At 45.5% G+C, this 13,344-nt stretch overlaps 1 protein-coding gene and 1 non-coding gene across 5 annotated transcripts in view; one reads left to right on the plus strand and one right to left on the minus strand.

The window, feature by feature from the left end:
* Window positions 1-9,835, plus strand: part of ZNF445 (zinc finger protein 445) — a 37,807-nt gene extending 27,972 nt beyond the window's left edge. For 3 of the 4 annotated variants that reach the window (XM_022553690.3, XM_022553689.3, XM_030764089.2), the window contains exons 3-7: window positions 750-918; window positions 1,257-1,333; window positions 1,630-1,756; window positions 2,211-2,321; window positions 3,208-9,835. In XM_022553690.3, coding sequence (XP_022409398.1) covers window positions 750-918; window positions 1,257-1,333; window positions 1,630-1,756; window positions 2,211-2,321; window positions 3,208-5,369 — 2,646 coding nt within the window. In that variant the 3' untranslated portion in view covers window positions 5,370-9,835. The remainder of the gene's footprint in view (window positions 1-749; window positions 919-1,256; window positions 1,334-1,629; window positions 1,757-2,210; window positions 2,322-3,207) is intronic. The other variant, XM_022553692.3, reaches the window with a different exon arrangement.
* A 2,451-nt stretch (window positions 9,836-12,286) lies between these two features.
* TRNAE-UUC (transfer RNA glutamic acid (anticodon UUC)) lies at window positions 12,287-12,359 on the minus strand. Its single transcript has one exon. It is a non-coding gene; the product is annotated as a tRNA-Glu (tRNA).
* Window positions 12,360-13,344: the final 985 nt, after the last annotated feature.

The following is a 13,344-nucleotide window of genomic DNA, read 5'->3' on the forward strand; positions in this document are numbered from 1 at the left end:
TCTTGGCCACAGGGCCAGAAAAACCTGAAGTTCACTGGCTGTAGCTTCCTATACTCACTTTTGCATCAGGGATAGCCTTGCCTCCAGAGACCAGGACTGTTTGAAGTCCCAGCACAGAGACCACCTTTCTCCAGGTCTCTGCTTGGATGGGTACCTCCCTGTTTTTGCACCTGAGACTTTTTCTTCTGTGATTCCATAGCTGACCCTCACAGTTAGCATTGTCTCTCTAGTGGTGTTGCTATTTTAGTCAGGTTTATAGTCTGGGAGCCTTCCTGCCTCTTTGAGGTCACTTTGCATATCATTACCTAGAGCAGTGCCCGAAACTTGATAGATGTTATCTGACTGCATCTCTGCTGTGAACCATTATCAGTTTAACTCTCAGGGATAAATTTCTTATTTCTAAGTTCCTGGCCAGGGGTGGGGACTGAGGGCTAGTGGGGAGGTATCCTGCAGCACCCGAGGCCTGACAGCAGTGCTGTCACTGACTTGCCATTTGCTTTCCTATGTCAGGCAGGAATCTGGCTTCACCTGTCTCCCCATGGCCCGCATTAGAGCCCAGGGAGGTGGAGGGGTGAGGGGATCCTCCCTGGGCTTTCTATTCCTCCTTTTCCCTCTACCTGTAGGTAATAAAGGACCTAGCTCACCGCTCCCTGGGCCTCTACCTTTTAGAGATTGGCCATGTGGCCTGTTCTGTGAGTTTGCTTTCTGATTCCCACGAGGATCCTCTCACAACATTTTCTTCTTGCCAGGACCCAGCCCTTGCCCAGAGCCCAGATGTGCATTGGATGGGCACAGGAGCCCTGCAAGCCGCACAGATATGGCCCCCTGCTTCACCTCTCAGGAGCGGCTCGGCTCTGGGGGACCACCTGCAGCCTCCCTATGAAATAGGAGTGCGTGACTTCCTGGCTGGGCAACCCGGTACTTGCCGCCTGGCTCTAAGACCCCAGCCTATGCCACACTTCCCAAATTTCCTATAACGTTGTCTTTTCACCCTCTGTCCTCTCAGGAGAATCCCTTCTGTCCTGGCCTTGAGCTCTGTGTCCTTTCTATCCTGTGACCCATGTCTACCTACCTTCTCCTTCCATTGTACCCCCCACTTCCTGACCCCAGCAGACACTGGGGAAATGTGAAATGGGTGTTTAAAATAGTCCATACCTGCCTGTGGGCCCGGGAGTCCTCCACGTGGGGGGAAGAGTGGGCTTCTCAGTGGGATACCAGAGCTGGGCTGCCCTCTCTCATGACTCTTTCTTCTTCAGATCCTCCTGCTGCACAGGTTTCTGCCCTTCCCCAGAGAGAGGGATGTTCAGGAGACCTGGTGACAGTCCAGCCTCAGGTGAGCCACAGAACCTTCGGTCCTTCCTGATGTCCCACCGTTGCTGCCTCATGGGGTAGCTGTAGCTCCCCCCTGTCCTGTGTCTTTCTGTCCAGTGACCTCACATCCCGAGACGCATGTCCCAGAGACCAGATTATCCCCCAGGAGCCCAGAGCTCTTCTGCTGGGTGATGATGTTCTCTTTCCCCTTTATCAGATCCATCCTGTACTCACTCAGAGCCAGCCTCATTCCCCTGCCCCCTCCTAAAAGCTGGGAGTTGTGGACTGGCTCTAAGGCATAGGACCATGTTTTTTCAGGAGGCTGTGACTTTCAAGGATGTGGAGGTGACCTTTTCCCAGGATGAGTGGGGATGGCTGGACGCTTCTCAGAGGAACCTATACAGGGATGTGATGCTAGAGAATTATGGGAACGTGACTTCTTTGGGTAAGGCATTGATATCCCCATGCTTCTACCTGCCTCTGCTTCTGCCTTCTTAGTTTTCATTATGGTGCATAGAAAGGGGCCTGACCTGTCTCTCTAACTACTAACCAAATCACTTAATCTTAATGCCTGTTAATATAAAGATTAAAAGTCATATGTGTCAAGTTGCTAGTCCATTTAGGCATCCAAAAAAAAGTTGGCTGATTTAACTAGTTGACTTGTCATGTGGCTCTGGAGAATGCTGGCGATCCTTTTGTCTTTTGTCTGTGGTTTCTCTCAGCCTCTCTTGTCTCTGCTCAGAGCTGTCAGAAATTCCTGTCTAGGCCTCCTGTCCTCCACCTGCCTCCCTGGCTTTCCCTCCTCCCTACCAGGAGCTCAGGCCTGAGAGGCTCCTGGAGAGTAGTTCTGTATGATTCATCTACCTTCCATTCACATCCCATTTTCTTCTCTTCTGCAGTGGGGCCATTCACCAAACCTGCTCTGATCTCCTGGTTGGAGGCAAGGGAGCCGTGGGGCTTGAATGTCCAGGGAGCTCATCCTAAGGGGAGTCCAAGTGCTGCCCCTGCAGGTGAGTTCCAGAGAACTGACCAGGTCTTGCTCCTCCCACATCTACTCTCCTCTTTCTTAAGGTCTTTTATACTAAGAAAATCATGGGGAACTTACCCCATTGTTTACTGGAAGGAAGATCCTTAGCAGTGTTGCTAAGAAGTACTGGGTGCCTGGGCTTCTCCCCTCCAGACCGGCCTATTAGACATTGGTTTCTGGTCCTGCCCCTTCCCCAGCAGCCCTCTCAGTAACAGCTCTTGCCCACTGAGGGCTTCACTGTCCTTGTCAGTTCACTGATGCTCCTCCTCAGCCCTGTGCTGCTCTCCCCTTCCTGCTCCTAGGAACCCTCATCCCACTCCTGCTGCTCCTCTTTGCTTGGTCCTTCCCCCGTGGTAGGCTTGACCTCTAGCCCTTGCAGCCAGTCCTCCTAGGAGCCCCACCTCTCAGCTCTTGGAGACCTTCCTATCATGCTCTGTGTCATGATTCCTCTCCCCTCTCTTGCTGTTTAACACCTGCTTCTCAACCCTTTTTGTTTTTCACTGGATGTGTACAGCTAGCTGCTGTACCCGTCTTGCTTCTCCTCTCCCTTTCCTGTCGTCTGGAATACTCTTCCATATTTTGCCTTATCCCTGACTATTTTGTAAAGGTATTGGCAGTCAGGCAAAAGCCTCACCACCTAAGTTCATGACATTTTTTGGTTCCTTGGTGCTTTCTGCAGTTCCAAGTATGGGAAAAGAGAACATTCTCTTTCCCTTTTTTTTTTTTTGGCCACACCTAGTGGCTTCTGGGATCTCAGTTCCCTGAACAGGGATTGAACCCAGGCCACGGCAGTGAAAGCCCAGAATCCTAACCACTAGGCCACCAGGGAACTCCCAAGAGTACATTCTCTTCTGTTTTATTTGTGTCAGGAAATGAGCTCCATGTGAAAACAGACAAGTTCATCTTAAAACATGAACCTTTGGAAGAAGCTATGCCATCAGGATGTCATGGTGCAGCAAATGTTTCTGAGGGAACAGGGCTCAGAGAATCTTTTGCACAGAAGAGCAGGTTAAAGGAGCAATGTGGAAACCCCATACAAGTGACAGTTAAGAAAGAAGAGACCAATTCCAGCTACGGGACAGGAAAAGACTGTGAAGAATCGGGAAGAAGTAATAGTCTTCATCTAAAACATATTACATGTTTGAGAGGACCCAGAAAAAAGCAGTCCCTTAAACATGGCTATGGCAAACACTTCAGAGGGAGTTCGTACCACTGTGATTACAAGGAATATGGAAAAGGGCTCAGACGCGTGATTGGCGGGTTTAGCCTACATCAGAGAATTCACGCTGGACTGAAAGGGAAGGCAAAGGATGCGCACGGGAAGGACTTCAGCCTTAGTTCTCATCACCAACACGGGCAGAATCTTCACATGGTGGGGACATTGTATACGTGCAGTGACTGTGGGAAGACCTTCAGTCATAGCTCCCATCTTGCATGTCATCAGCGACTTCACACTCAAGAGAAGCCGTTTAAATGTAGGGCCTGTGGGAAAGCCTTCAGGTGGAGCTCGAACCGTGTGCGACATGAGAAAATTCACACTGGATTGAAACCTTATAAATGCAGTTTATGTGACAAAGCTTTCCGACGCATGTCTGCCTACCGCCTGCACCAGGAAATTCATGCTAAGCAGAAATTTCTTGAATCTTATCAGCACGAGGAAGCTCTCTCTTGTGGCTCAGGGTTTGATCATCATTTGAGAGACCAAAATGGGGAGAAACTCTTTGACTGTAGCCAGTGTAGGAAATTCTTCCACTGTAAGGCATATATTCTTGAACATCAAAGGATTCACACCCAGGAGAAACCCTATAAATGCATCAAATGTAGGAAAACATTTAGGTGGAGGTCAAACTTCACTCGTCACATGAGACTGCACCAGGAAGAGGAGGTCTGTGATCCAGACAAATGTAGAGAAGACTTTAGGCAGACCTCCAACTACAGTCAGCCCCAGAGTGCCCCCACTGTGGAGAAAGCTCTTCTGTGTCAGCAGTGTGGGAAGACCTTTAATCAAAAGAAAGCTCTCATTGATCATCAGAGAATTCACACAGGCGAGAAACCATACCAGTGCAGCGAATGTGCAGAAGAGTTTCCTCATAAGTCGGCCTTTATCGTTCATAAGAGGCAGCATGCCGTCGAAATAAAGCCTGAGGACGTGCCATCGTTTAGTCAGGACAGAGCATTCCAAGTTCCTCAGAGCAGTCACACCACAGAGGAACCCTACAAATGCAGCCAGTGTGGCAAAGCCTTCCGTAATCACTCATTCCTCCTTATCCATCAGAGAGTTCATACCAGAGAGAAGCCTTATAAGTGCAGGGAGTGCGGGAAGTCTTTCAGATGGAGTTCTAACCTCTCCCGACATCAGAGGGTTCACTCTTTGGGGAAACCATATGAGTACCACGAAAGTGAAGATGCTCCAAATCTGCAGTCACAAATACTCACTGGTGCAAAACCTTTTTGGTGCCAAGAATGTGGGAAAAGCTTTACACGTAAAAGAAGTCTTTTAGATCATAAGGGAATACACAGTGGAGAGAAACGCTATAAATGTAATCTGTGTGGGAAATCTTACGACAGAAATTATCGCCTTGTTAATCATCAGAGAAACCACACGAAAGAGAGACCATTTAAATGTCAGTGGTGTGGGAAAGATTTCATTGGAAGACATACTCTCTGTATTCATCAGAGAAAACACACCAGGGTGGCCCAGTCTGAATGCAGTGTGGCTGGGTTGTCTTCTCCCCAGGATACAGGGGTGAGTTTACAGGAATTAAAACCAAGTGAGGAGAAGAAGCCTCTTGAAGATTGTGAGAAAACTTGTGATCAGAACTCCGGACTCACTGGGCTCCAGGATATACCCACCGGGGGAAAGTGCCACAAATGTACCACGTGTGGGAAAACTTTTAGCAAGAGCTCACAACTCATTAGCCACAAGAGATTTCATACTCGAGAGAGGCCCTTCAAATGCAAAGAGTGTGGGAAGACCTTCAGGTGGTCTTCAAATTTGGCTCGGCATATGAAAAACCATACCAGAGATTAGCTTGGGGTCTGACAGTGTGGGGAGGGGGTCCTGGCTACCCTGCTAGAGAACCCCTGATTGTAGGCAGTGTGGGGCAGACCTTCATAGAGGGCCCAGCCCTTTCTATTTTGGAAGCTAGTGGCAGAGAATCCTGAGGATTCAAAAATGCAGGGCAGGCACCCCCATCCTACTGCTGGAAAATGAAATGCTGGGGAAGAGCAGCATCGTGTTCCAGAAGGAGGCTTGGACCCCTAGGAGTGGTCTTTGCACAATGGCCTGGAGCTCCCCCAGCCAGATCTCCTTCTATAACTCTAAAGGGAGAGACCACTGCCCTTCTTGGTTCAACAAAATGTCCATGGCATGGTGGGCTGTGGCTGCTGGGAAGGGGCCAGTTGGATCCTAAGTTTCCCTTTTGAGTTTGGCTTGTGATGGTGCCTAGTCTGTTTGACCTTAAAAGCACCAGCAGCAGTAAGAACTAGTCTCTTCTGATGCCTCCAGGGGAGTTCTGGCTGCGGCTTCAGTCTTCACAGCTGACTTTGGATATTTGCCATGGGCGTAGAGTTGTCTCAGCTGCGAGTGGAGAACAGGGTACTGGGCTTGATCACCTGGAGAATGAAGCTCGACCAGTGCCCCATCGCCATCTCTGTCCCACAGGCCTGTATGGGCAGCAGCGGTTCATCTGCTAAACAGAAATGTGCTGAGCGTCTCTCATGTGCCAGGCACTGTCGTGTGTGCCAGAGACCCAGCAGTGAGTGGAACAAAAATTCTGCCATCTTGGATCTTTACAGACAATAAACAAATGAGATATATATAGTATTTTGGATGATGATATGTGTTGTGGACAAAATGAATCAGAGTAGAGTGAGAGGGAATGCTGGATTGGGAGGTAGGTTGAGATTTTAAATGGGCTGGTCAGAGAGGGCCTCAACTGAGAAGGTGAGATTTGAATAAAGACCCAAAGGAGATCATGGAGGAAGCCCGGTAGGTCCCTAGATGCTACATAGGACCCTTCACAGGAGGTAGGGTCTTGTCTGGTCTCCTAGGGAATGGCAAGTAGGCCCCTGAGCCAGAGTGGAGTGAGCCAGCTGGAAGTGAGGAACCCAGAAAGGTGGAGGGCCAAGGCTCATGAGCATCGTGGGTCCTCACTGGGGCTTGGCTACCTCAAAGGGAGGTAGGGGGCTTTTGGACAGTTTTGAGTTGAGGATTATTGTGGTCTGAATCTGAACCCTTATAGAATGTAATTCAGATTCAGAGTCCCATGTGTTGAGGGCCCAGGGTCATGGCAAGGGCCTTGGAGTCATCAGATCTGCATTCCAGGCTCGGTTTGTCTTTTCTTGGCAGGATGATCTTGAGTAAGTCACTGAGCATCAGCATCTATTTCCTGGTGTGTGAAATTAGAGTAGCTGGCTCTGCTACCTGGCTATTGGGATTGGTGAAAAGAAGGCTTGGTTTACTAAGATTCTGGGTTAGGGGTCTGATCTCTAGACCAGAGCCTTCACAGAGCTGCAGCTCCCATGTCAGTTGATGCTACAAGCACAGAAATACCCCTTTACTGTCCAAATTTTTCATCCTCCCACTCCTTGTGTGCCACCTGGTACCTCATAGAGTTCCTGCCCCAATAGGGGTGTTTCTACTGCCATTTTTATAAATTGATATATATTTATTTTTAAACATTCAAATCAAATTTTAAAAAATGTAAATGGAGTAAAAATCAACAAAAATCTCTCTGTATTGAGGTAAGCCTTGAATATTTGGGGATAGTGCTGATGCAGTCTGTTCAGTAACCTGAGTTTTAAAATAATTTTAATTATATAAGTAGTCTGTGATTATTATAGAAATATTAGTAAATACAGATCAGCTGAAAGGAAAAGTCTGACTACTTGGAGCTAACTACTAAACATCTTGGTGTAAATCAGTGTTGGGTTTAACTTCACTGCCCTTGCCTGAATGCCCCTGGGCGGACCTGCCCTGTGCTGTCTCCCTTCACCTTCACGCAGAGTGCCACACTCCTGTCCAAGCTGGCCCAGGTCCTTACTCTTTTAAGTCCCAGCCTTCCCTGACCTGTGTGCCTCTAAGCCCTCTCCCCAGGTCCCACCTCTCCTAATGCCTGTATGTTGCTCTGTTAGGTGTTGTCTGGGTTTCCAAAAGTTATTCCCACTACTGCAGCCGGACCAAGTACTTTGGAAGCCAGGTTTGGGTGCTTATTTATCCTTTGGCTGGGCAGAGTAGATTTTGCACGAAGTTGACTCTTTTAAGGAATATAGAACTGGATTTATTATTTCAGCTAAGTCAGGATTGGAAGTTTTTGAAGGGGTCTGTGAGTGAAATGTTGACTAGAGACCGCCCACAAGCACGCCTGCTACTTGGGAGCCCAACCATGGGTGGTTCCGAGTCATAGGGCGCTCAGACAGTTTCTGACTGCCCCAGCTATCAGTGCTCACCTCACACCCCATCCTGGCCTGGAGAACATACCCCTTATTCCAGCCCTGCCCCGCCTTCTCTCCGCTTCCTAGGAAGAACTGAAGTTAGGGCCGGCGGGAGCCAGATGGGCTGGGACTCCATGGAGAGGAGTGGGTATCAGGAGGTCTTTCAGGCAGGTGTTCAGTGTGGTCGGTCTCACCCTTGCTGACAGAGACTGTCAGCCCAGACAGAGGCATGTGCAGAGAAGAAAGCGCAGGAAATGTAAATTGATATGGACCATCTTACACTCATAAAGTTGGCAAATTTTTAAAAGCCATTGTGTGGGTAAGTGTATGGCACATGGGAACTCACTGCCATGGGTGTGCCAAGCAGTTTGCAACATCTTGTAAAATTGTGTGTACTCTACCACTTAGAATTCTACTCTTGGATAAACCCTAGAATAACTCCATGTGAAGAAGGAAATGTGCATATGACTGTTCATTGCAGCACTGTGTAGATAGTAAGACTGGGAGAAGCCTAAATTTCCATCAACAGAAGAACGGGTAAATACATGGGTTGTTTGGTACTTTGGGAAGTGAACATGAAAGAGCTAGAGTTACATCTGTCAACACAGATGAATCAAAAATGATGCTGAGAAAGTTGCAGAAGCCACGAATACCATTTATGTAAAGTTAAACATACTGTGTATCTGTGGGCGCATTATTTAAACTTACTTGTGTTTCACTTTTTCTGTAAAATGAGATAGTAGTGCCAACCTCACAGGGTGATGGGGGGAGGGGGACAGTTAATGAATTAATGCATGTAAAGTGCTTAGAATAGTGGCTGGCATGTAAACCTTGTTGGCATATAGTAAGCAGTGTTACTCTTTTATACAATAATATATTTCCTATGGATTCAAATTATATGAAGAGTGTAAAATCATGTGTTAGAATGAGGTGTGAAAGCCATGCTCTGCTTTCCCAGAGCAGGAGTTGCTGATGGAATCACGGAGGGTACATGGAGGCTTCAGTTGTGTTTTATTTCTTTTAAGAAGTTGATGTAGATGGGTCAGCATGTTGATTTAATGGGATAAGTGGTGGGTTCTTTTTTAACTGTTTAAAACATCTCAAAATAAAAATATTTTTGAGCATGGGCTCTGCCATTTTATGATTTTATAGAAATCCTGGCTCTGCCATTTATGTGATGTTTCTTAGAGCGAGCCACTCCATCTCTCAAGGCTTCAGGTTCTCACCTGCAAAAATCGGGAGCAACACAGATGGCTCTTAGTAAAGGAGTGGTTAAACAGGTCTGATACATCCATGATAGAGAACTGGGCAGCAGTTAAAAAGAATGGGAATGTTCTCCATGTATTGACACATGATCCCCGAGGCCTGCAGTTTATAGGAAATTATAAGCTCCATTTCCTTTCATTCCTCCTTGCCTAAAAATAACAAGTGATGCCAGAAGCTGTAGCCTTATAAGTTTAATGAAGAAGTGGGAGCCTGTGAATGGAAGATGCCGAGTCATCCATTTCACTTTTTTAGGTTTACATACCAACTACCCCACCTTTTATGTTAATGCTAACCCAGCTAAGAAGAGCAAAGAGGTTTTGTGTCAGCAGGTTCTAGTCAGGAGCCAGAAACCATATTAGTTAATTTAACAAAAAACTTGTAAAGAATTGTTCACTAGATCTGTCTAAGTAACTGTAAAGGCAAAAAGAGAAGGCTAGGGTATCATGGAGGAAGTAACTGTGAGAAGGAGCTACCACCCAGGACTGGAGGAGCTGTGATAGAATCTGGCCTCATTTTGGATGTTTGACCACTGACAGCTTTCAAGCCCTGTCCCCATTTTGCCTCGCATCTGGGCAAGCTGATAAGAAATCCCAAGCACACCCTCTCAGCTCTGAAGGGGAAGTTTATGCAAATCCTGGCCTTCTTTTGTTGCACTGGAATCCTCACCCCTAACCACAATAAAAACCAGAGCCACTCACCCCTCCTTTATCAAGGCAAACCACCTGGCTTTGGTACCTGTCCTGCTGTCTCCACAGAGCCTCATTATACGAATAATAAACTTTTTCATAACCTCTTGATGTGTGTGTGGTCATTATAGTTTCAACATCTGAACCAGTTTGGGGTGGTGGTATCATAGTGATCCCGCCTCCACAGGGCAAGATACAAAGCAGAAACAAGGAGAAACGGTTAGAATCGTTAAAAGGTTAGACATTGGAAGAGAGCCCCTGTGGAACTGAGCTCAGACCTATGAGCAGGAGAGCACTGCCGGGCTGGTGCTAGTGTCTGAGCTCGGGGGAAGGGCCCCATGTAGGCAAAACCTGCAAGCTGGACTCGGCTGCTACCATAAGGAATTGCCACTGCTGGGATGAAGAAGCATTGGGAACAGGAAGCAATGCCCACAAAACCCAGGAAGGAACAAGCCCCCTCTTCCTCCTTGTATTAGGATTCTCCAGAGAATCAATCAATAGAAAAAATATATAGGAAGAGAGAAAGAGAGAACAAGGAATTGGCTCATATGATTATAGAGGCTGGCAAGTCCAAAATCTGCAGTGGGCCAGCAGGTTGGAGACCCAGGAGAGCCCATGTTCCAGTTCCACCCAAAGGCTTTTTGCTGTAGAACCTTTAAGAGCTGATGTTGCAGGTGAAGTCAGACGGCAAGTCTGCTGGAGAATTCTTTCTTGCCTGGGTTGGCCAGTCTTTCTGTTCTATTCTGGCTGATTAGAAGGGGCCTGCCCTCATTATGGAGAGTAATCTATTTCATTCACAGTCCGCCAGTTTAAATGTTAATCTCATCCAAAAAACACCCTCACAGGGATACCCAGAGTAACATCTGACCAAATGTCAGTGGCTCAGACAAGTTGACACACACAATTAACCGTTACACTCCAACACTGCAGCTTTCCTCTTGCATTCCTTGATTGCAGAACCTAATGGAACCAGCGAGCAAAGCAGAGATGTGGATTGCAGAACTCAACCCCGTCATCACAAAACATCTATAGGAGGGCAGGTTTGAAGCAGAGAGACAATAAGCTAAATAAACGGTGCAGCTTTCCTGAATTATTGTAATTTTAAAATTCCTAGGATATTTGACTTAAAATTTTGAGACCAGTAATATTTGTTGAGGAAATCATGTGGTGACTGGTGACTTAAAGGTATAAATTATGTCGTAAGCAGTTGATTTTACCCACTGACCTTGTAATAACTAGCTATTCACTGTGACCTTACTCCTCTTGCTGTAATGAACTCAAAGCCGCAAGAAGAGTCTCTCAAAATTAAGAACACAGTTAAAGGTATTCCACTTTATAAACATTATTTTACAACAAGTTTCAATAAATTAATAAATTTAATAAAGCAAATTTGTGACTTTAACAAAACAAAGCAGAATCCCAATTTACCTCAAATGGAGCAGTGACTTGGATAAACTCCCAGCAGAGCACAGGGGAAACCAGACAGCGAAGTCCTATAGCCCTGAATTTGAAAAGAATCTTCCAATTAAAAAGACAAGGATGGCTCCATTTAAATCCATGGTTGAGCTGTCTTTGTTGCCCACATCAGTTCGTGCCTTTCACAATTAAATCTGTATAAGTTAGGTAAGGCAAGGAGAATGTATGCATCTAGTTCTAGTGGTTAAGATTCATAGGCTATTAATGTGGTTTCAACAGATGGGTTACTATTTGTGTGAATCAAAGAATCTGATAAATATACTGGGTAGAGGTAGAAAAAAAATTGTCTAAGTATGGATGTTTTCCCTCTGCAACTTTAGGTTTGAATGAGAGTAGAAAACAGACTGCCTGCCCTCAGATACATCATTGTGGTTTACTTAAAATGACTGTGGAAGATTCTCCCTTGGTGAGAAAGAGTCCAAGGAGTCATTATGTACATAAACCAATACTAAATATTGAAGTCAGCAACCCAAGAGAAGTATACTTTTAGATTAGTGCAAAAATTTCCACATACTAGTTGTACACATGAATCTTATTCATACAGAAATATAAAGTTGTTGGGAAAATCCACAAGTTTTCCTTCTTTTTGGGCCATTTACAATTAAAATAATTATGTACCTTTAAGGTTCTATCATCATATCCACAACTGAGAAGCTCATTCTACCAAGGTGCAGTCTAATGTGAACATAAGCAGAAACTTTTATATGTTAAAAAAGAGAAACAAGTAGCCGTTATACATAAGAAGAAAGTCTGGTTGGAGTCCTAAGAGCAAGCATGGTGGCTACAATGTCATCAGAAGGAGCTATGTTAGGTAAGTAGAAAGTCTTACTACTATGATTTTAATTGTATGAGGTGGATTGAAGAAGGTTCCAATTGGTAAGCCTTGGCCACTAGTACTAGAGTAATCCAATGTCCAATAACACGTGGTGTTTTCCTGTCCTCAAATGTGTCATTCACACGCTATGAAGCTTCAACTGTAGGATGACTTTTAACTTACCATTGGTCACATTAGTTGGAGCTGGCAATCATTCATTCATGGGAATCTTTTTTTTTTTTTGGCCACATGTGGCTTGTGGGACCTTAGTTCCCTGACCAGGGATCGAACCTGGGCCCTCGGCAATGAAAGTGCAGAGTCCTAACCACTGGACTACCAGGGAATTCCTGGGAATCTTTTTTTTTTTAATTGAGGCAACATTGGTTTATAACACTATATAAGGTTCATGTGTACAACACTGTAATTCTGTATATACTGCATTGTGCTCACCACCAAAAGTCTAGTTTCTATCCATCACCATACAGTTGACCCCCTTTACCCTTTTTGCCCTTCTCCCCAGCCCCCTTACCCTCTGATAACCTCCAACCTGTTCTTTGTGTCTATGTGTTTATTTTTGTTTGGTTTGGTTTGATTTTTGTTTTTTTATATTCCACATATGAGTGAAGTCGTACAGTAGTTTATTTTTCTCCATCTGACTTATTTCCCTTAGTATAATACCCTTAAGGTCCATTCATGGTGTTGCAAATGGCAAGATTTCATCTTTTTATGGCTGAGTAGTATTCCATTGTATATATATACATCTTTATTCTTCTGTTGATGGGCACGTAGGTTGTTTTCATATCGTAAATACTGCTGCAATGAACATAGGGTGCATATATCTTTTCAAATTCATGTTTTCATATTCTTTGGATAAATACTCAGAATAGCTGGATCATATGGTAGTTCTATTAATGTACTGAGGAATCTCCGTATTGTTTTCCATAGTAGCTGCACCAACTTAACCTTCCCATCAACAGTGTATGAGGGTTCCTTCTCCACATTCTCTCCAACACTTGCTTTTTCTTTTCTTTTTTATAATAGCCATTCTAATGGGCATGAGGTGATAGCTCATTGTGTTTGATTTGCATTTCCCTGATAGTGATATTGAACATCTTTTCATGTGCCTGTTGGCCATCTGTATGTCTTTGGAAAAATGTCTATTCAGATCCTCTGCCCATTTTTCTTTTTTCTTTTGGCTACCCTGTGCAGCTTATGGGATCTCAGTTCCCTGACCAGGGATGAACCCCGGCCATGGCAGTGAAAGCACTGAATCCTAACTACTAGACCACCAGGGAATTCCCCTACCCATTTTTCAATAGGGTTTTCTT

This window comes from Delphinapterus leucas, chromosome 10 (assembly GCF_059928025.1).
Source record: "Delphinapterus leucas isolate spDelLeu-1000000601 "Yukka" chromosome 10, BTC_Dleu_Yukka2, whole genome shotgun sequence".
Lineage (NCBI taxonomy): Eukaryota > Metazoa > Chordata > Mammalia > Artiodactyla > Monodontidae > Delphinapterus > Delphinapterus leucas.